This window comes from Convolutriloba macropyga, chromosome 1, assembly GCF_964194025.1.
Source record: "Convolutriloba macropyga chromosome 1, txConMacr16.3, whole genome shotgun sequence".
Taxonomy (NCBI): Eukaryota; Metazoa; Xenacoelomorpha; order Acoela; family Convolutidae; genus Convolutriloba; species Convolutriloba macropyga.
The window spans coordinates 66772111-66793860 of record NC_134468.1 but is presented as its reverse complement, the minus strand read 5'-3'; the positions used below and the strand labels follow the sequence as shown (position 1 = coordinate 66793860).

General features: G+C 34.0%; 2 protein-coding genes across 2 annotated transcripts in view; both read right to left on the bottom strand.

Moving 5' to 3' along the window:
- The window catches only part of LOC142341772 (lumican-like), a 31816-nt gene extending 27065 nt beyond the window's left edge, over positions 1-4751 (bottom strand). The window contains exon 1 of the mRNA XM_075393010.1: positions 4615-4751. The gene's annotated coding sequence lies outside the window, so the exon portion shown is untranslated. The remainder of the gene's footprint in view (positions 1-4614) is intronic.
- Positions 4752-10354: 5603 nt separating this feature from the next.
- LOC142350825 (lysosomal thioesterase PPT2-like) lies at positions 10355-18897 on the bottom strand. Its single transcript, XM_075402789.1, has 2 exons — positions 18378-18897; positions 10355-10955 (listed from the first exon to the last, which is right to left on the bottom strand). The coding sequence occupies exons 1-2, from the start codon at positions 18754-18756 to the stop codon at positions 10456-10458; spliced, it is 879 nt and encodes a 292-aa protein (XP_075258904.1). The 5' UTR covers positions 18757-18897; the 3' UTR covers positions 10355-10455.
- Between the last annotated feature and the right edge of the window lie 2853 nt (positions 18898-21750).

The following is a 21750-nucleotide window of genomic DNA, read 5'->3' as shown; positions in this document are numbered from 1 at the left end:
AAAGTCGGAGTAATGGAATGTTTTTATCAAGTGACTGGAATCAATTGCTGAAACACTTTAATTACTCACTAAATTGTTGTGGTGTTTAATTACAAAATTGAATAATGAATCTATTGTTCATATGGTGAATTAGTGATGTTCTTGTTGAGGTTATGTTTCTCAGAAATTTGCGTTAAAATTTTTCTAAGTTTATCTTCAAGAAAAAGAATCTTTTCAAAATGTCTCATTCTCTTTCTTCCTTTTACTCAGTACATACAAAGAATTGATATTTTGAAAACTCCAATAAAATATTCGCCGTTCCCACGAAATTTGAAATTAAGTTTTACTCTGTATAGCCAGAGATAGCGGAAATCATACCGGAAGTGCCAGAAATAGCAAAAAGTCCGCTGTCTTACTCGATATACCCAGTGTCTACGTAAAAATTTTTTTCAAAAAAAAAAATTTTTTCTGTTGCATCAACATTTTCGATAAGGTTGTCATTATTTGAATTCCATAACTTCAATTCTCCTTTAATAATTGCATATTTTCCGTTTTTTTCCAATTTTCTCAGCTGATACTGAAAGGATATTGTTCATATTGTTATCTCGTTACATTCCTTGCTACAAGTTTCATGTAAGTTTACTGTAAGTAAGCTGGAAATTTTGTTCTTAAGTTTCTGAGGACATCTTTTGTTCGTGAGTTTGCTGAAAAACATTTCAAATTTTTCAGAAAGAATTTTCTGCCCTACGAAGGAGAAAGTGGTACTGCTTATTGCAATGTTTGTTATGCGTAATTTCTTTCAATTGATTAGACATGTTTTCGTTTCTTTTTATCTTGCGGCAATCAGTATGTTTCATTCATCAAGTTAAGATTTGGCAATATAGGTTATGCTTGTTTTCTTAGAGGAGCGATTATGCTCGTTGGAAACCTGTTTTTGAAAGAAAATTTATACTTCTTGAAACATAATTATACTCGTGGTAATATAATTAGACAGAAAAAGAGGGCGCTAACCTTTCTTTAGTGCTGCGGAATTTTTATGCCTGCTTGACTTATGAGCTGATCATTTTGGAGCTTTGATATCGTGGTAGGAACTAATTCGAGTAATGGAACATATATATTTTAGCACAGAAATTGAAATTGTAAGATGAAAAATAAATGATAATAGCATATTCCATTAAAAAAAGTCCACGTGAGGGAAATCAACACGCACTTTATCGGCTAGAGGTGAAACTACAGAATTAGGGTTGACGTAATCACAATTTAGGACAGTAAATTTAGAATTTACTCTTTTGCTAAATTGTGTCTCGAGAAACGCTTCAGCAGTGAATTGCGCAAATGTTCACTTTTTGCCGAATAGATCATTCATAATGAAAACTCTGAGCTCTCTCGAGACTTTTTGAACTCATAAAATAAAAATGGCATTCACAATGATGCAACAATTCCTGATGGATCTATACAAAATTTTAACTCTATTGAATTTGCTTTTTGAAAAAATCTCATAAGAACTTAATTGCTAAATTTAGCCCTCATTAAAATCAGCTGTTTGACATAATTTTTCTAATAAGAAAAAAAGTGCGACGACCATAAAAGCTACATAATTAGACCACTATTTCATTCAAAACGATTGTAAAAATGCCATGTAAGCCCTATCCCCCTTACATTTTTTATATTTAAACAGATTTTACCCTCGACTACTCGAATTGTAACAAAGATATATATTTTTTATTTTTAAAAATTTGCTGAGTGACAAACTCTGGAAACAAGAATCTGCTATCTCTCTTAAATGTCTTGGGACACGTGTTACTTTTTTGTGATTTTATATTTATCTAAACATTGGAACAACCTAAAAATTGCAACAAACATCTTACTTTGATTCTTAAAAAATTGGAAACAAAAATCAGTGATCTCTCTTTAAAAGTGTTGAGACACGTATTATATTGATTAAAATTTTCTCAGCACAAAGAATTTGTTTCAAGCTGAAAAAATGATCACTATAACAATGTTACCTCTACGAAAACAAAGTTAATTGCTACGTAGCATTTAGCAAAATAAAGTTTTTTTAAACTAAAATTAAGTTTTTGCATTTTAACGTAATATATGTAATTGCAACGTATTGTATGATTTTCTCCTTCAAAATAGGATTTTGTATAAAAAATAGGACGTTTTGCATCTGAGTGCAAAATTCTCTGCTCAGAATTTCAATATTTTAACTGCTTAATTTTATTCTCGAAAAGAAGAGAAAACAATTGACAGCCTTATGCATTACTTGTTTGATTAGGCGTTCGCAAGGCTTGCATCCTTTTGAAAAAATGAAATAAAAACAAAGGAAATTTGTGAAAAAATTTGAAAACACAAACTGAAAGGTAGTGCTTCAAAAACTCATATGACGAAAATATTTTCAAGTTTACCTATTATTTGTTTTCATCAGAAAGAAAAGCAAGTAATTTTAACTGTTTGTTTCCAATTTTCTAGTTGCCGTCAATTTCTTTGCATTTTCTAGATCAATAACTCTTGATTTAACTCAGCACGTAATACAAGCTATCTACAACATTGTGCCGTCCTTGGCTGCCTTAAATGCACAAAGTGGAAATGAATTTTTGCTATATCGACTTATCATCAAGGTAACTGCCCAAAAATGTAACATAAAATACATACCAATAAAACTATTGTGAATGCCGCCCATACCTAAATTGCTCTTTAATAAAAGAAATCGAGTTAAACTAATCTAAATTAGGTCAACATTTGTCGACATAAAATTAGAACGGAGTATGCTATAAGAAAACTAGTTTTTACGGGAATAATAAAATGAATCCTGGCAGGGATTTTGAAAATTAGATGGATATTGCTGATGATTAACGACAAAATCGAGGTGTCTATTTTGGATAGAAAAAACGTTTGATAGCTTCGTCAACGTAGCTAATTTATAAGAATGAGCAGTTGAGAATTGAACTGTACAACGGAAGGATCACAGTGCAAATGGAACTTATTTAATTAAAAAAAGTCAGGAGAAACCTGGTAAAGTTTTTCTATTAGTTTCACGTGCAGTGCGTATTGAATCACAATTCTTGAGCAGTGAATTGTTAGTATCTTCATTTGAAAACTCTTATTTAGCAGTAAATTGTCTGTTCCTGTATCCTGGGTATATCATTCTCCTTAACTGGAATACAACTGCTGCTACCCCCAGCTTCTGCTATGTTGACATGTGAGTTCAAAGAGCAAGACGAAAGCAAATTTATGTTAAAATGTTTTACAAAGTTAGGTCTTGGTCGCATGTCTTTATCTTCGTTTGGTTCTTCTATCTGATTGAACTGTTATACATGAAAAGATTACTAGTTGTGTGATTTGTATTAAACCCAGTCCAATTTGATATTCAAAATTGAACACTAGCAAATAATCATAAACTGTTTTTTCCTAATGTGACAGTAATCTACGATGTAGCAAAAAAATGTAAATCAATATTTTTAGCTCTAAAATGTATTATCTGGAAATAACTGAAACTGAATTAATTGGAACACAATTAAACGTAAAGATAATTTCACGGAAAATGTCTGTTTATTGCTTTGATTTGCATATGACATTACTACTTGATCGCTATGTTTCTGGAATTTTTATTTTTTTTGAATTTTCCCTTTACGGTGGTTTTTCATTGCGTTCCATTTTTAATAAGTTTATTGGAAACAGGAGACTGTCCAGTCAACAAATTGGTATGATTAGAACACATAAGTTAGTGAAATCAGATTTTTTTGCCTTTGATCAGCTTAAATTTAATTGGCATTAACTTTTTTGTTGAAGTCTATATTTTTCATCTGTTTAAAACAGAGGTCATTGGTACTTGAAAATCTATAATATCAGACATCTAACTTCATTTTTTTAATAAGACAAAGCCATTTTGGCTTAAAAATCAAAATGGCGGAGAATTGTATTTCAAAAATGAATTCAACGGATATATCTGGAGAACTGATGACAAAAATTTGAATGAAAACAAAAATTTTGAATGGAGGAGAAGGATTTTAAGTAAGTTTGATTAGACTTAGCCAATTTTTGTAGCCAGTACGTGCAAGTTTTAAACTAATTTTCTGTAGAATTTAGGCGAAAACCTAAAACACTTGAAAACTGTACTTCAAAATCCACTTAAAGACCTCAAGTATAAAGACCTCAAGTATCTCTAACAATTGTCCGCATATAAATTTAGAATTATTAAATTGCTTTTCAACTGCAATAATTTTCTCCAGTAGTTGCAGCATTTTATAGCCCACAGAAATATCTAAAAAAGTGACTTTGAAGAAATTTAGGAAAAGAGAGATGAAAGACGCAAAAAATTTAATTGCTCAGGAAAAGATTATGCGGCGCAGAAAATTTCGAGGAAAATGTTGGCATAATTGGAGATTGACCTTTGCTCGAATAACGCAAATTTTTGTTTCTGCTTGTTCGCAGTGGGGCAGGATTAGGGTTTTAGTCAGCAGAGCATAAATAGTAGCCTGTTCTCAGCTGTCTTTTTCTATAATAGTTTGCAAACTATAATGTTTTTTGAATATAACTTTAATAATAGAAAACAGTTCTATATTAATATATAGCGTATTTATCTTTAGAATATGTTCAAAATTTACAAGGATAAGAAAAGTATGCACTACTTACGTGCGTCCTTCAACTGTCAATGGGCTCCCCAGGCAATATTGACTGCGAAAAGGCGATTATTTTGAGAATTCAATTCTCTCTGAGCTCAAATAGTTTCACTTAAATTAATGGTAAGGCAATTTGACAACAACCAATTTATTCACATGGGAATTACTGATGCTGTAATTTCAACAAAGCCGTTCTCTTGCCTTGTATAAATAATTATCTCGTTATTTTGAAATTATAATTACTGAGAACAAAGAATTGTAGTACACTGAGTTAATGTTTGAGGAAATGATAATTACATTTTTCATCCTTTTGTTGTAATTTTCAATCGGGCCGCGAAAAGTGAAAACACTGTTTATCATAATGCGCATGTATTTGGGGGGATGTTTGTGCCTGGGGGTTTTTTGCATTATTATCACACTTTTTTGATCAATGCAGGAAAGATTGTACTTTCTCTCTCTTGGTGGGAAAAATGGTTGAAAGGCAGATTCGCTTAACTGATTCCTTCCCTTTATTTATATTTTCACACACATACATAAACACCACATTGAGTATATTTCGTGATTAAGATGTGAAATTAAAATCAGTTCACATGTGCTTTTGAGTCTTTTGATGTTTTAAATGACTTTAAGAACTGTGCGGGATTAAAATCGGATCGAAAAAATGATAAGCAAATTCTACGCCTTCTATTTGAGGGATAAAAGTAATTAACTATCTCTAATCACCGTAAAAATAGTGTCACGAAGGTACAATCATGGTTAATGACCTTGATTAACTAGAATGTTTCATTTTTGTCTTTTTTGTCTCACTGTATCGGTTAAATTTCCTATCAAACTGCATCTCGGGTTTTGGCTTGCGACCCAATTCAGTCCTTGTCATGCACCATTGGGTCTTTGGGCTTGTGCAGAAATTTCCGTTGGTTCAAAATGACGATCAGCACAATTTTGTAGACCTTTTGGGTTTCATGGGAAATAGTATTGGGTAGTTTTAGGACATTTCCAGGTGTGTAGTTTTAAAAATTTGTTTGAACAATCTCGCTTTTCGCCGATTTATTAATTCTCCTCATGGACAATTTGTTTTCAATTTAAAGCAAATCAATTGCTGTAACATGGAAACAAAAAAACGTAGAATCCGTGAATAGTCAGACAGCCAATGTTAGGGTTGAGAAATGCAAATTTCGAAAGTATACTTTGAGATCATTCAGTCATTTACTTCTACTCTGGTTACTAAAACTTGAGAAAAAAAATATTCTAAACCGTTGAAATGCGAATTTTTGCTTAATTTTGCTTCAATTCAGTTTTTTAGGTTAAATTAAAACGCTAATTGTTCCTATTTTTCTTATTAAAAAACAATTAGCGTAAATTATTTGATTTTACATTTATTAAGCGACTACTGGAAGAAGTTTAAAAGTTGACTTTTGACAAGAATTAAATTTCCTTAGGGAAATTTTCCCTTCTTCGATGCATGAGGTAACTTAACTTCTTCCTCAACGTTTTTTGGATATTAGTCAAAAAGAGTAATGGGCTGCAATAAAAATGCAGGATAAACTGTCAAGTCGTAGATAAATGGTTTTAGTAAACTGAGTTACAAACGCTGCTGTTAAAGTGAGAACGTTTAACAAATGAAGTTAATTGGTTTAATTTAGATCCGACAGTTTTTCATTTATCATGCTCTTGTGTTCTGATCATTCAACAGACTTGAATATGAACACAGACAAGGATGCTCGCTAACGTGTGTCCGCACATAATGTTCCAATCCCGTTCAACCACCTTTTTAACTTATTTGTCTACCAAATGAGGAAGAGATAGAAACTTTCAAAATATCATTTATTATTATAACGTAATTGGTGTATCCATTTAAAAAATCACTTTAAGCTCTAACCACTATACAAATGAAACAGTAGCCCATTGGAGGGCGCGGATGACCGCCATTAAAGAGAGTAAGAGACAATGCAAACAAGAAAATCAAATAAAAACAACAAGAAGTACTATAACCATAATTCAAAGTCTATCAATTTCATTTAAATTACTTAAGGAAAAGTCAAAAGAACATGAGATTAAAAATAACATCAACCAAATGACTTGCACTCAAACAGAAAAGATATCGGATCAGTCGTTATTGAGAATAATTAACCAGTAGACAGAAAACCAAAAGGGGCAAAGTTAGAAATTACGTTTACACTTTTTTAATACAATTAATTTTCAAGTCATGAATGCTTTTAGCCATCAACTGAAAACACTCAATGTCTTCATTTACAACGTCGTACAAAACTATTGAAATCTGTTATTATAAAGAAAGTCATATGACTACAAAAAACAGGAACAACTCAATAATTAATTTTGATTTTAGGAGGAAACGAAATCGAAGCCTATAAGATCAAAATCTATTCGTTAAAAATATTGAATACAACCAGTTGAGCCTTGATTGAACACCATTAATGTGATATAAGATTTGTCACTAATGGGAATTTAATGGCTTGGTCGGACAGGGTAGCAAAAGTGAGAATCTCAAATATCGGAAACTGTAAAAAAAATATCAATTTATGACAAACTTGTAGTATAAATGCCACAATATCATTATTAAAAAATTAAAGAGAAAACAGACTATCTTATCATTCACTTAAAAAACAAAGAGAAAGCTTTTTTAGTGAAGCTACGCTAAAAGGTTTCAGAAACGAGATTGAAAGTGGCAAATCTCAAAAAGCTGTTTTTTAAACATTTTTCTTAAAAACACCTTGTGATATTACAATAAAAAAAACAAACATACGTAAACAGTTCATTTTGTCGCTTTCTGAAGCCAATTTGAGGCCAATTGTACATATCATTAGTGAGACTAAGTTGAAAGACTACGCATTAACACTGAACACAAGCAGAGCTCAAAATTTCAAAGGACAATTTTTGCCGTCAGTGTTGAAGATAAAAAAAACGCGGATGCTTTTTAAATGTATGTTTTACGGTATTTTTCTGTATTTTTATTGGCCTCATTTTGCATTTAAGCATGACTTTTCCACAGTTGAGCGTTAAAATTAAGTCGTTCTGGCCTGTAACTAACATAACGAAAATAAAAACAAAAATGCAGAAGCATTTCAAAAAAATAAACAGCTCTCCAGTACAATCAGAAGAATTCTTGAAGTATAACTTTTCACAACTATAAAACTTTTGTTGCGCTATTTTTGTTTCAACAAAATCTTGATGAAATACCTAATTTGACCAAAGTCTTTATATAAAAAATTATTGATTTTGGATATATTATTCGGCTTACACTTAGCAAGCTAATTATGGATTTATCAACTGAAACAACCAAATGGTGTTCTTAATAACTCCCCAGGCACCAAATTTGATATTTGATTAGGTAGACTCTGTCATTAGACTACAAGTAGAAGAAGGATAACAATTGCTGGCGAAAGCCAAGAACTCAAGAAAAATTTACGAAAACGGATTTACTGAGCCATAAAGACCAGCAGCATGACTCATAAATTACAATAATGTTTCAATGAACCTTATTGAAGTATAAGGGGACTTCTTATTAAGTGTACTTTTAGTCAAATAGGACTCTCTTGTAATTGGGATGAACAAATGAAAAAAAAGTTCAAGAAAGAAAGACCCAGAAATCAATGGGAATCATTTTTCAATGCTACAATCAACAGTGAGAGCAAGACTGCAATAGCTGCAAGTATGTTAAAAAACAAAATTTTTCCGAAAAATTGCGTAATGTTTTTTTGCAATCGAATATCCTAATACTTCAAAATTAAACGATGTATTTTTTACAATTATCTGTTTAAATTACAGAAAGACCACGAAAGTTTTAGTTCCTGCAAGTTTTTTTTAGGAACCGGAGTTAAAATTAGTCCAGATGTGAGTAGTGGAAAATTGTGTCACAACATTTTATGTTTTCACCACCAATCAAACTGGACAAAGTTGGCAAAATAAGGCAAAATTGTTCTCTTTATTAAAAAAAACAGCAAAAAAAGCTGAATTTTCAAAAATTTACCCGAAAATTTTGTCAAAACTTTTGATTCAATAAATTCACAAGTTGATTGTATTTGCAAATGTAAAATTGGCGAGACTATTTTTATCATTTCCATCAAAAAATGAGAAAAATTGATCAAAATTTGAGCAAAACTTACAAAAAATTTGAACAAGACAACAGAAGTTAGGCTTACCTCGCTAGCTCCTCCGAAAAAACAAAATTCAAAGAAATCTTTTTGAACGGAAATTCTGCGCTTGACAAGCTTTCTAATAATACCACTCACAATCCGGTACGATGAATATGTCGATCGGCGAAATTTGACCAATTTGTTGCCATTTTACGTTAAAGTATACATACAAATAGGTAATAACTATCAGCCACAAAAGAAGAGCGCATCATTTTTTAGACATCTACTGCTATTACTTCTTTTTTTTGAGAAAAGGAGATTCTAGTACATTTTATGTCTCTGTGACATCACAAAAATATCCGATTCTCAAACTATCATACTCTTCTAATAATGAGAACTAAAATTCAAATTCTTATGGTTAAAACATGTTTCGCTTCGTTAACAAAAAATGCAGAAATGCTGGAAATTGTTGAGGTGCTTTTTGGATTGACTGTTTGCAACCTCTTGATTGATATCATGTGTAAGAGGGTCTATGCAGGTGCAACTATTTTAAAAATGGACCAGTTGTGAATTCGAACCAGCCTGGTGTGCAACCCATTTCCAGCAACTGGTCTTAAGCTGTTGAACTTGGACATCTCTGATAACCAGTTCTCACGTTCTTTCTTGTTCCTCAAGGCTTCATTTCTCTAGCCAAGAAAACGATGAACAAGTAGAGCTGCTTGTCCAGTTATGCCAAGCTTATCTTATCCACATGTTACGTTAAGTTGTTCTCTCTCAACCTTCTATCATCATGAGACTACTTTCTGTCCCCTCTGAATTATTTGAGCGACATAATCCGTTTCGAGCGACTACAAGAATTTTCAAAAAAGTTTAAAAAAGCGATTTTTCAAAATCCGGTTGATGAATTGCAATGTGCGAGACAGAGAAGTTCTCTTCAGGAGCCGAAATGGCAACAGAGCGAGGGTGCACACTAAACGTCGTGTTTTTTTTATCTAGTTCAATGTAATTGTAACTATCGTACATGCAAACACATTCCGAACGACAAAACGAAACTTTAATCATACCTTCATGGAAGCTAGGAATTGCTAAAAAATTGCGCAATTTTCAGCAAAATTGTTCGTTTTATTCTACAAAATTATTCGGTTTTATTTCACCTTTTTTCTATTTCTGCTTGGCGCCCATTGCACTGAATGGGCCTACTCCATTTTTATAGAATCGATGCCTGCTGCTCCATACGAACTATGGTGGTGATATAGAACGAACATTGAGCCCGCCCTCTAAGTTCAAAGCGTTTGTATATTGATGGGAAAAAAACCCATTGATGGTGTTATGACTCCTCGGTTTCTCGGTTTGAATGAAAGAGGTTAAAACACATTGAATTGGAGATCATACCATAACGTAATGATTAAGCTATCACAAGATTCGATTAGTATAAAGTGTCCTTGAGTCTAGAGGAGTTTTTGGCTAATTAGTCTGTCTGTATTTCAGAGTAGTCTATGGCGGTGAGGGTGACGATAAGTCTCGCCGGCTGTCATCACAGCTTACACAATCATTACTTGAGACAATTGAGCTTATTTTTTTAAAAGTAAAAAATAATTTCTATCATTTCCTCTTAAAACTTTACTAAGCATTCGAGCGGAAAAACATCAAGGGGAAAATATTGAATTCAGAGTTCATTGCTATAATTGCTGACGGAAATTGATAGGATAATGCCCAAACAAGTACAAAAAAGCAGTTTAAAGTACTTCTTTAGTATATGATTAAAGTAAACTCTCTCTTATACATTGGGTATAAACTTGCTCGTTTGAAATCCAATCCACGTGTTTAACTCCAGCTACTGTGCACTTTGCAACTCGCCCTTGATCCGATAAAGTTTTGAGACCAAACCAGTTTTCCAGAAAAAATTCTTGCTCTTCCATGGGAATTAAATTCAAATCCGAGTCGTAAAAGCCGAACTGAGCCGACTGCCATGGATTGATTACGTCATCATCGGGTCCTCCAATCAACTTCAAGTGTTTGATATGTTCAAAGTTTGTTTTGTAAAGATCGGCTGATTTGTGTTTCACTTCGTTATCTAATTTTGGGAGAAAGTGATTGGATAATTTGTACAATGTGTAGTGATTGGGGTCCTTCCAGTAGTTACACGGGGCAAGCTGTTGTCCAAAAGGGTTGTAACAAATTTCCCAAATTTTGGTGTAGGGCAGCGAAGCTAAAAACTGGGTGCTCATTGGTCGGGGCAACTCACCGTATTCTCCAGTTACTAAAAAATCATCTATTTAGTAAGGACACGTTTTTTTTAAATAGCAATGCATTTAAACTTGGCAGACACTCTTTTTTACAGCACAGCGCAGTAACTTTTATTTTTCATTTTCTGGTTAAAATTTAAAAAATTGCAAATATAAGTCAACTGATCTTTCTAATAGAAATTTGATTTTTATATTAGTGCTAACTTTCTGTCAAGGAATGCTGCCTGACTCACTTCTATTCATTCTGAGACTGCTGCCGTTTTCTTTGTGTTTTGAAGATGCTTTTGAGTGAGTCCACTTTGAACTCATTTTTACAGCTAACTCAATAGCTTTCAAAGTTTCCTAGAAAAGAAACGATACCAGCCGAACAATTCTGCCGCGCAAACTGTGCGTTTGACACCCGTACCAAACGCCAAGTCAAAATCAGCACTGTGCAAGTCTAATTCCAAGTCTAGGTATCAGTACTGACTCAGAGCTATGATCATAACACATTTAAGACTTGTCAGACTTGGCCAAGACTTGGCAAGTATTAATCTAAGTCTTCGCCAATAATTGCCAAGTCTTAATCCAAGTCTTGGCCAAGACTTGGCAAGTCTTATTCAAAGTCTTGGCCAAGACTTGTGAAGTCTTAATCCAAGTCTTTAAAACTCTCTCTCTCTCTCTCTCTCTCTCTATATATATATATATATATATATATATATATATATATATAATATATATATATATATATATATATATACATATATATATATATATATATATATATATATATATATATACATACATACATACATACATACATATATATATATATATATATATATATATATATATATATATATACATATGACAACCTGTTTGGACCAGTTTTCGCAAGATAAAGTGCAGCGAGTCATGACTCCGACCATATAATTTATAACCCATTCCCAATTATAACCCATATTTATAACCCGGGTAATAACCAGTGATATAAATAGTTATAGCTCAAATCATTATAACACACTAGCACTAACAGAGGGCAACATTGGTTTTTTTTGTAATTTTGTATTGAGGCAAATCTCTCGGCGCTTTTTGTTCTGGCTGCTTTGCAATTCTGGTAATTTGCACCAGAATAGGGTCCACTGCCACTTGGTGTCGAACAACGGGACCTCGGGCCATCATGGGAAAAAACAAGGAGAATCAAGTAATTGCAAATATCAAAACTACTAGTTTCAATTGGGAAAAAATTATAGATTGGATATATCTTGACTACAGACTTTATCAGTTTTTTTATAATAAAATCAAGCATTCATAGAAGGTTTGTAGCTAACTTTAGCTAATCGAAAGTAAGATAGGTGTCACATACGTTTACAAGCTGCTCTACTTGTTGAGCGTTTACTGTGATTTATTTTCGAGCTAATTTTTTTATCAACCAATGACATCATGTGAAAACAGAACCAAAATGATAATAGAAACGTCGGATTAGCAGATTGCTTTCTTTTACGCAGATTTACGCCATTTTTTTGAACAAAAAAGCTGGAGCGTTAAATGGAATTCCAAATCATTTCTAAATCTCTACATGTTTTAAATTGTTAGCAACCTAACTATTATTCTATTTGTTGGCCTATTTTCACTTGTTCGTTAGCAATGGGCATCATATTTTGATAAGGGGTCAGCTTTGAGTTTCAGTGAATTTTAAAAAAGTGATTACAAAAATGTTTATGAAAACAGTGGGATTGATGGAATTCGTTCAAACTAATTTTGCAATCAGTTGGCAATTATCTGTTTGAGGGTCGACTTTGTTTTATTAGCATACGGACAGTAAGCCAAATTAATATAAAAAATTAGGACTACTTATTAAATTTTCTTCAAGAGCTAGTAATTTTAAATAATTTTGAAACATTCTTTGTAATCGCTAGAAGTATAATAAAAAACAGAAGGCCTTGTAGCTTGTCTTGGCGGAAGTCTGGGCAACAGCTTCGCCACAGAGTAATATGATGTTATTCAGAACTTACTACAATAGTGAACAGGAGCAATTTGCATTACTAAAAACTCATTAAGTCAACAAAAAATTCAATCAAAAATTCTGATCATTCAAATATAAGAATTATGCATAAAAAGGAAACATTTGACGACAATCGAGAGTGTTTGCACGATATTGTCAAAGATTCCCGGAAATCTTGCTTATACTTACTAATCCCACAATTCCCAGCGAGAAACTTGCTTATTGGTACATTTTCCGCTCTTTCACGGTGGGAAACTTGCGTTCACTTCATATGCCAACCTTTCCTGGAATTTTAGATAAGATCTCTAAGATCTAGTTAGGATCTACTATTTTGAGCATGTTTCGCGGAAATGGGACCAAATACCGCCAATCCCGCTGAGTAAAAGGTCAAAACCCCGTCAATCTCGTTGGCAAATTTTCTGAAATAGCGTCAATCTTGCTGAGAAAACTGCTAAAAACCCGTCAATCCCACTAGCAAATTTTTCTGGGATTCCGTAACTTCCGCTTCAAACAGGCCTGAATCCCGTCAACCCCATTGGGTAACTTTTTATATCCCGAAAATCCCAATACGAAATTGCCTAACTCCCGGCGATCCAGGTGAGACATTTGCGAATTCCAGTAAATATAAATAGTTATAGCTCAAATCATTATAACACACTAGCACTAACAGAGGGCAACATAGGTTCTTTTGTAATTTTGTATTGAGGCAAATCTCTCGGCGCTTTTTGTTCTGGCTGCTTTGCAATTCTGGTACTTTGCACCTGAATAGGGTCCACTGCCACTTGGTGTCAAACAACGGGACCTCGGGCCATCATGGGAAAAAACAAGGAGAATCAAGTAATTGCAAATATCAAAATTACTAGTTTCAATTGGGAAAAAATTATGGATTGGATATACCTTGACTACAGAATTTATCAGTTTGTTTTATAATAAATTCAAGCATTCATAGAAGGTTTTTAGCTAACTTTAGCTAATCGAAAGTAAGATAGGTGTCACATACGTTAACAAGCTGCTCTACTTGTTGATCGTTTACTGTGAACTTATTTTCAAGCTAATTTTTTTTATCAACCAAGACATCATGTGAAAACAGAACCAAGATGACAATAGAAACGTCGGATTAGCAGATCACTTTCTTAAGGTCAGATTTACGCCATTTTTTGAACAAAAAAGCTGGAGCGTTAAATGGAATTCCAAAACATTTCTAAATCTCCACATGTTTTAAATTGTTAGCAACAACACTGTTATACTATTTGTTTGCCTATTTTCACTTGTTCGTTAGCAATGGGCATCATATTTTGATAATGGGTCAATTTTGGGTTTCAGTGAATTTTAAAAAGGTGATTACGAAAATGTTTATGAAAACAGTGGGATTGATGGAATTCGTTCAAAACTAATTTTTCAATCAGTTGGCAATTATCTGTTTGAGGGTCGACTTTGTTTTATTAGCATACGGACAGTAAGCCAAATTAATATAAAAAATTAGGACTACTTATTAAGTTTTCTTCAAAAGCTAGTATTTTTAAATATTTTTGAAACATTCTTTGTAATCGCTAGAAGTATAATAAAAAACGGAAGGGCTTGTAGCTTGTCTTGGCGGAAGTCCGGGCAACAGCTTCGCCACAGAGTAATATGATGTTATTCAGAACTTACTACAATAGTGAACAGGAGCAATTTGCATTACTAAAAACTCATTAAGTCAACAAAAAGTTCAATCAAAAATTCTGATCATTCAAATATAAGAATTATGCATAAAAAGAAAAAATTTGACGACAATCGAGAGTGTTTGCAGGATATGGTCAAAGATTCCCGGAAATCTTATTTTTACTTACTAATCCCACAATTCCCAGCGAGAAACTTGCTTATTGGTACATTTTCAGCTCTTTCACGTTGGGATACTTGCGTTCACTTCATATGCCGACCTCTCCTGGAATTTTAGATAAGATCTCTAAGATCTAGTTAGGATCTACTATTTTGAGCATGTTTCGCGGAAATGGGATCAAATACCGCCAATCCCGCTGAGTAAAAGCTCAAAACCCCGTCAATCTCGATGGCAAATTTCCTGAAATAGCGTCAATCTTGCTGAGAAAACTGCTAAAAACCTGTCAATCCCACTAGCAAATTTTTCTGGGATTCCGTAACTTCCGCTTCAAACAGGCCTGAATCCCGTCAACCCCATTGGGAAACTTTTTATATCCCGAAAATCCCAATACGAAATTGCCTAACTCCCGGCGATCCAGGTGAGACATTTGCGAATTCCAGTAAATATAAATAGTTATAGCTCAAATCATTATAACACACTAGCACTAACAGAGGGCAACATAGGTTCTTTTGTAATTTTGTATTGAGGCAATTCTCTCGGCGCTTTTTGTTCTGGCTGCTTTGCAATTCTGGTACTTTGCACCTGAATAGGGTCCACTGCCACTTGGTGTCGAACAACGGGACCTCGGGCCATCATGGGAAAAAACAAGGAGAATCAAGTAATTGCAAATATCAAAATTACTAGTTTCAATTGGGAAAAAATTATGGATTGGATATACCTTGACTACAGAATTTATCAGTTTTTTTTATAATAAATTCAAGCATTCATAGAATGTTTGTAGCTAACTTTAGCTAATCGAAAGTAAGATAGGTGTCACATACGTTTACAAGCTGCTCTACTTGTTGATCGTTTACTGTGAACTTATTTTCAAGCTAATTTTTTTATCAACCAATGACATCATGTGAAAACAGAACCAAGATGACAATAGAAACTTCGGATTAGCAGATCGCTTTCTTAAGGTCAGATTTACGCCATTTTTTGAACAAAAAAGCTGGAGCGTTAAATGGAATTCCAAAACATTTCTAAATCTCTACATGTTTTAAATTGTTAGCAACCTAACTATTATACTATTTGTTTGCCTATTTTCACTTGTTCGTTAGCAATGGGCATCATATTTTGATAATCGGTCAACTTTGGGTTTCAGTGAATTTTAAAAAGATGATTACGAAAATGTTTATGAAAACAGTGGGATTGATGTAATTTGTTCAAAACTAATTTTGCAATCAGTTGGCAATTATCTATTTGAGGGTCCACGTTGTTTTATTAGCATACGGACAGTAAGCCAAATTAATATAAAAAATTAGTACTACTTGATAAGTTTTCTTCAAAAGCTAGTATTTTTAAATATTTTTGAAACATTCTTTGTAATCTCTAGAAGCATAATAAAAAACAAAAGGGCTTGTAGCTTGTCTTGGCGGAAGTCCGGGCAACAGCTTCGCTACAGAGTAATATGATGTTTTTCAGAACTTACTAAAATAGTGAGCGCGAGCAATTTGCATTACTAAAAACTCATGAAGTCAACAAAAAGTTCAATCAAAAATTCAGATCATTCAAATATAAGAATTATGCATAAAAAGGAAACATTTGACGACAATCGAGAGTGTTTGCACGATATTGTCAAAGATTCCCGGAAATCTTGCTTATACTTACTAATCCCACAATTCCCAGCGAGAAACTTGCTTATTGGTACATTTTCCGCTCTTTCACGGTGGGAAACTTGCGTTCACTTCATATGCCAACCTTTCCTGGAATTTTAGATAAGATCTCTAAGATCTAGTTAGGATCTACTATTTTGAGCATGTTTCGCGGAAATGGGACCAAATACCGCCAATCCCGCTGAGTAAAAGGTCAAAACCCCGTCAATCTCGTTGGCAAATTTTCTGAAATAGCGTCAATCTCGCTGAGAAAACTGCTAAAAACCCGTCAATCCCACTAGCAAATTTTTCTGGGATTCCGTAACTTCCGCTTCAAACAGGCCTGAATCCCGTCAACCCCATTGGGTAACTTTTTATATCCCGAAAATCCCAATACGAAATTGCCTAACTCCCGGCAATCCAGGTGAGACATTTGCGAATTCCCCAAATTTCCCAGCGGAGAATTTCAGTTTTCCAATTCAATGTCGGAAACCTCAAAAGTAAAATTTTGTTTCCACTTTTTTATCAGGAAAAAACGAAAACTTGCCTATACTTACCTAAACTTGTCTATCCCAAAATTTTCCCAGATGTTAGAAAAAAACGGGAAGAAAATGGGAGCTTTCCAAATTTTTCGAAACCAACGCACCGGGCCGTTTCAAACATGGATCTTATAAGATTTTAATGGTTCCTTACAAAATATGGTTAAATGTAAGAAGCTACAGGTTGCATCTTAAACTTGTAAAAATTTGAATGTTGAATGCTTAAATTGTAAGAGTGTAACGTTTTGCAAGTGGGCATGTCTAAACTTGTGAGACTCTTGCAAGTTCGTTCCGGTCCAGTTTTGCTCACACTGGTTCTTTCTAGAGCGCTTCTAAATTAAATTCCTTGTTAAATTCCAAATTTAGTCAAAAACAGTTGAGTACCCGGAGCAATTACTTGGTGCCACTTTTAAACGCAAAAGTCGAAGTTCTGAATTGCGTTTTTTTCCTTTAGCTAAGTCAACTGTGTTCTTATAAGCATCTTTCCAATACTTCTTTTATTTTAATTGTTTATTATTTTCATCGGCTGCCCATTTCAGATTTAATTGTTAAATTTTGTTACCGCAATTAGCAGGTTAAATATTAATTTTGCCGATTCACCTGGTTGATTTATGCTGCACTTCAAAATGTAGCATTACTGTTCTAATATTACACTTCTCTTTCGGCAGAACGTTTATTTTGCCGGAACTTGCAAATTCAATAGGGAACTAGAAGACTTTGAAACGATAAACGTTTATGGGATGATGGGATTGAGACGCTTCTGAGATGATCTCGCAGAAGTTCCTGGTGAGTCAGATGATAATCTCATAAGAAATTAGAAGTCTGATGGTAAGCTTGTAAGAGCTTCTAAATCGGATGGTTAACTTGTAAGAATTTGTATGTTGTATGATAAAAAATAGAATTTGTAAATTTTTGGCAAAAAAGCTTGCGCGGCGTTTCATATCCTTGTTAGAGCTTGCAAGAAGCTTGCAAATTCATACATTTTAACCATATGTACGTACTAAATACACACTAAATTGAACACCACCTTCTTCCTTATAACTTAGTGCACTAATAATTTTTGAAGCATTAAGGGATAGTAGAAATATTGTATGTTGTTTAGACGCCACTTGAACACGACGTTTTTGTCTTCGTTTCCTACTTAAAAACTGACATAATTCAGCAAGAGTGGTTTTCGATTAAAATTCCGTTTTATGAACATATATCTTAACGGGAGTCTTTCACAAACAGGTGTCATTTTTATTCTCTGAGGCATGTTTAAGGTTTTGGAATGTACAAATTCTCTCTTTATTATTTCCAAACATCGGGAAGCCTTTTTTTCGTGATGTGATATTTACAAAATAAGCATGCAAAAACTTCCATTGAGAAAGCCGCTCTGGCATCGAAAAGAACTTCTGATATTCTGAAACAAAACAGCCGAAAACCTTTTGTAAATGGCACCGAGAAATTTAAACTCTTACTTGGTGCCGACAACGATATGAACGTGTGGATATGCGGGTTCCCATACATCTCAACAATGGCCCTCGCGACTAGACCTCCTTGTGAGAATCCTAACAGGGTAATATCTCCGTACTCATCTGTAATGTTCAGCAACATTTCACCAAATGTCTCGACTTGCTTTTCCAGCGATTCAAAACTCTCGGCGTCGTTGAAAGCATCCAGAGAAAAAGCTTCCATATTTGGAAAGTCTTGATGTACCCGGTCTGAAAGGACTTCCAATACGTCATAGCTTCCACTTAGACCATGTATCATAACTAACGGTCGGAGATCACTTTCTTCAGCTGCAGAGGCTGAAATTGTCAATGACAGCGAACAAATAAACAAACGAAAAATTTCCATAATCACTCCAAAGTTCTATATAGAATTTTCTTACTAATTAAAATCGTGATACTCGTCCGACTAAAAGTGTCGATTATATTTTATAATATTCGGGAATATGAATATAACTGAAATTAATTGTTTTGATGGTTTGTTCGAATCTGTTTCCGAACTGTTTATTTATCAAAATGACCTGCCAAACATATTGAAATGCTGCTTTCAAGAACAACAATGCAAGGAATTCGATTCAAATAACGAAATAGTTGAAACAGACCATCTTTAGGAATCATATCTCAGATTAATATAGATAGTAGAGTTCCTACAATTTTATGGCTTACAATCAAAAATTTTAGCTCTAAATGCTTTCGTATGCAATAAATGCCGCTGAATACGCTAAAATTATGTAAAAAGTTAAATTTTCGAAAATGTTTTTCAGGTTATTTCCGTTCATCTGCCGAACTATTCTTCCATACAACCAGTGTCCTCTGATGTCTTAAAGGACGGCGCAATAATTCATTCTATTTATAAATATCGCGGCAAAAATTATCAAGTAAGTTAGAATTGACAGAACCCGGACACTACGCTCAAGAAGGGTGCAGAAAACTGATTATATATATAAGAAATGAAATGGTAAACAACGAAATTTTGAAACAACTCTTTCAGGGCAATCAATTCAGCGCATTTCAGCGGTATTTCTTTCTGTCTGGTGGGGGGGGGGGGGGGTGGGGGGTCCAAACAATAAGAACAACCCCAGGTTGAGGTGCTATACGAAAGTGACCTCTGATCAGACCATCCCAGACCAAAGTATTCTCTGATCAGACTAAAGTGCGCTCGAAACACCGTGTGCGCTCTAAGTGCGCTCGAAACTTTCTCTGATCAGACCTTTCGAGAAGGAAAGGACTTCTGACCAGACCAAACCCAGACCATCGTCCAGACGATTGTGAGCTCAACATTATTTCTGATCAGACTATTAAGCGCTTTAAACTGCCTTTGACCAATTCCTCTCAAAATTTTCTGATCAGTGAATGTTTTTCACTTTCAACGAACCTTCTGATCAGACTATTGTGCGCTCGAAAGTCACTCCTGATCAGACTATTGTGCGCTCGAAATTACCTCAACGCACAAATTTTGATATAATGCATTCATTTCATAAAAATTGATGTTTGAATTGTTTAATTCATCTAAAGAAAAGACCATTCTGATCAGACTAATGTGCGCTTGAATCCGCCTCTGATCAGACTATTCCCATCCTGAAGTGACCTCTGATCATGTCATCCCCAGACCGAAGTGACCTCTGATCACACTATCCCCAGACCGAAGTGACCTCTGATCATACTATTGTGCGCTCGAACCAAATCCCAGACCCTATAAATTTGGTCTTGGAACACACTGTGTGCGTTGGACTTGGTCTGATCAGAGGTCACTTCCGGATGGCACCTCAACCAGGGACAAGTTGTACCTAGTGTCCTAACAACTATAATAACATATAGTAAGCTCACGAAATTGAGTAATTTTTGTAATCCAATCTTTTCTTGTTTCTTGTTCTCCAAGGCTCCATCTCTTCGAGTATATTTATGAATATTTACGTCGAACAGGTAGAGCTTCTTGTCAAGTCGATGTTCGGTTGTGATAGTTTGATATCAAGTCCAACGGGCAATTCAATTATATGCATATATAATCCCATGTTTGGTTTTGATAGTTTCATATCAAGTCCCACGGACCATTTAATTATATAATCGGCTAAATAGTTGCTCTCTTATTTTTGACAATAGGGTAAATTAAAATTGACATCAGGTAAAATGGCATCGGGTGAAATGGCAGGTTGGGTAAAATGTCATTGGGTAAAATTGAATTGGGTAATTTCTCCTCACCCCTTGTCTATCAACCACCTCAAATTTTACTAGATATGCTGTTGCGCCTTTACACAGATTAGAATAAAGTAATGTGACTGAGTTTATAAGAAGCTTATATAAAAATAACTTGACGGATGTGTCTGTGAAATTTTTGATTTCCGTATTCATATATGTTCTGAATAGTTTGAAGACTAATAAAATATTCTAAATAAGACGACATACTTACTTAGTTGAAGAAAAATGTCCAGACGTTCAACCAGAGCACCCGCTAGTTTTTTGCTGTTTTTGATGAGTTCATCAATTTTATTTGACGTTAGTAAAATTATACCGGAATATTTAAATTAACCTTAACTAATCTTAATTGGACCTGAAAGTTGACTCGCCCGGATGGGAACTGAAACCGGAAAATAGTGGAACAATTGCTTTTTCTTTGAATTTGTAATCACACCAATCCATTTTCTTTCAAACTTCCCACAGTCCAATCTTTCGCTATATTTAGGTCTAACAGTTTCAGTATTGCCGGATTTTTGCAATTATTCTTGTTTACTACTTGTTAGTCAGGATAAAATTGACATGGAAGCCATTAAATGCCTCAAAACAGTCTTCAAAAATGGCTGAACTCAATAAATCCTTTGCAACTATCGAGTTTGAAACATTTGTTAATCATATATCCATTTTTTTGTTAATCATATATCCATTTGTTGATCATATATCCAAACATTTGTTAATCATATATCCATTTTTTTGTTGTTTATTCTATTGAACCGGTAAATTGATCTTTTGTCATGCTAGAAAGTGATTAATCAATGAAGGGTTCTTAGTGACTGCAAAAGCGTCTGGAAACCTCTACTTTTCCAATTTTGAAGGCTAATGCCGATAAAAATTTTGAAGAGTTACTAGAACACTCTAAAAAGGAGTTCCTAATTTTTTATGTAAACGATAGAAGACATCCATGAGACTTTTTTAAAATATGGTGATTGATTTTCAGCTATAATTTTCTGGAAAATTGGTCAGATATTCTGTTTGTTGTGAAGATTTTTTTGCGTTTGAAATCCAGAGTCCTACTCCCCCAGATAATAGATGCTCTCGATCTCAAAGACCATTACTAATCCCGTTTTCAATGATAAATTTTTCACCTCAAAATTATGACTGACATTAACCG

Coding starts and splice junctions, on each gene's coding strand:
- LOC142350825 (XM_075402789.1), bottom strand. CDS start 18,756: ATGGAAATTTTTCGTTTGTTTATTTGTTCGCTGTCATTGACAATTTCA. Junction 10,956..18,377: donor CATATCGTTGTCGGCACCAA/GTAAGAGTTTAA, acceptor ATGATTTTTTAG/TAACTGGAGAATACGGTGAG.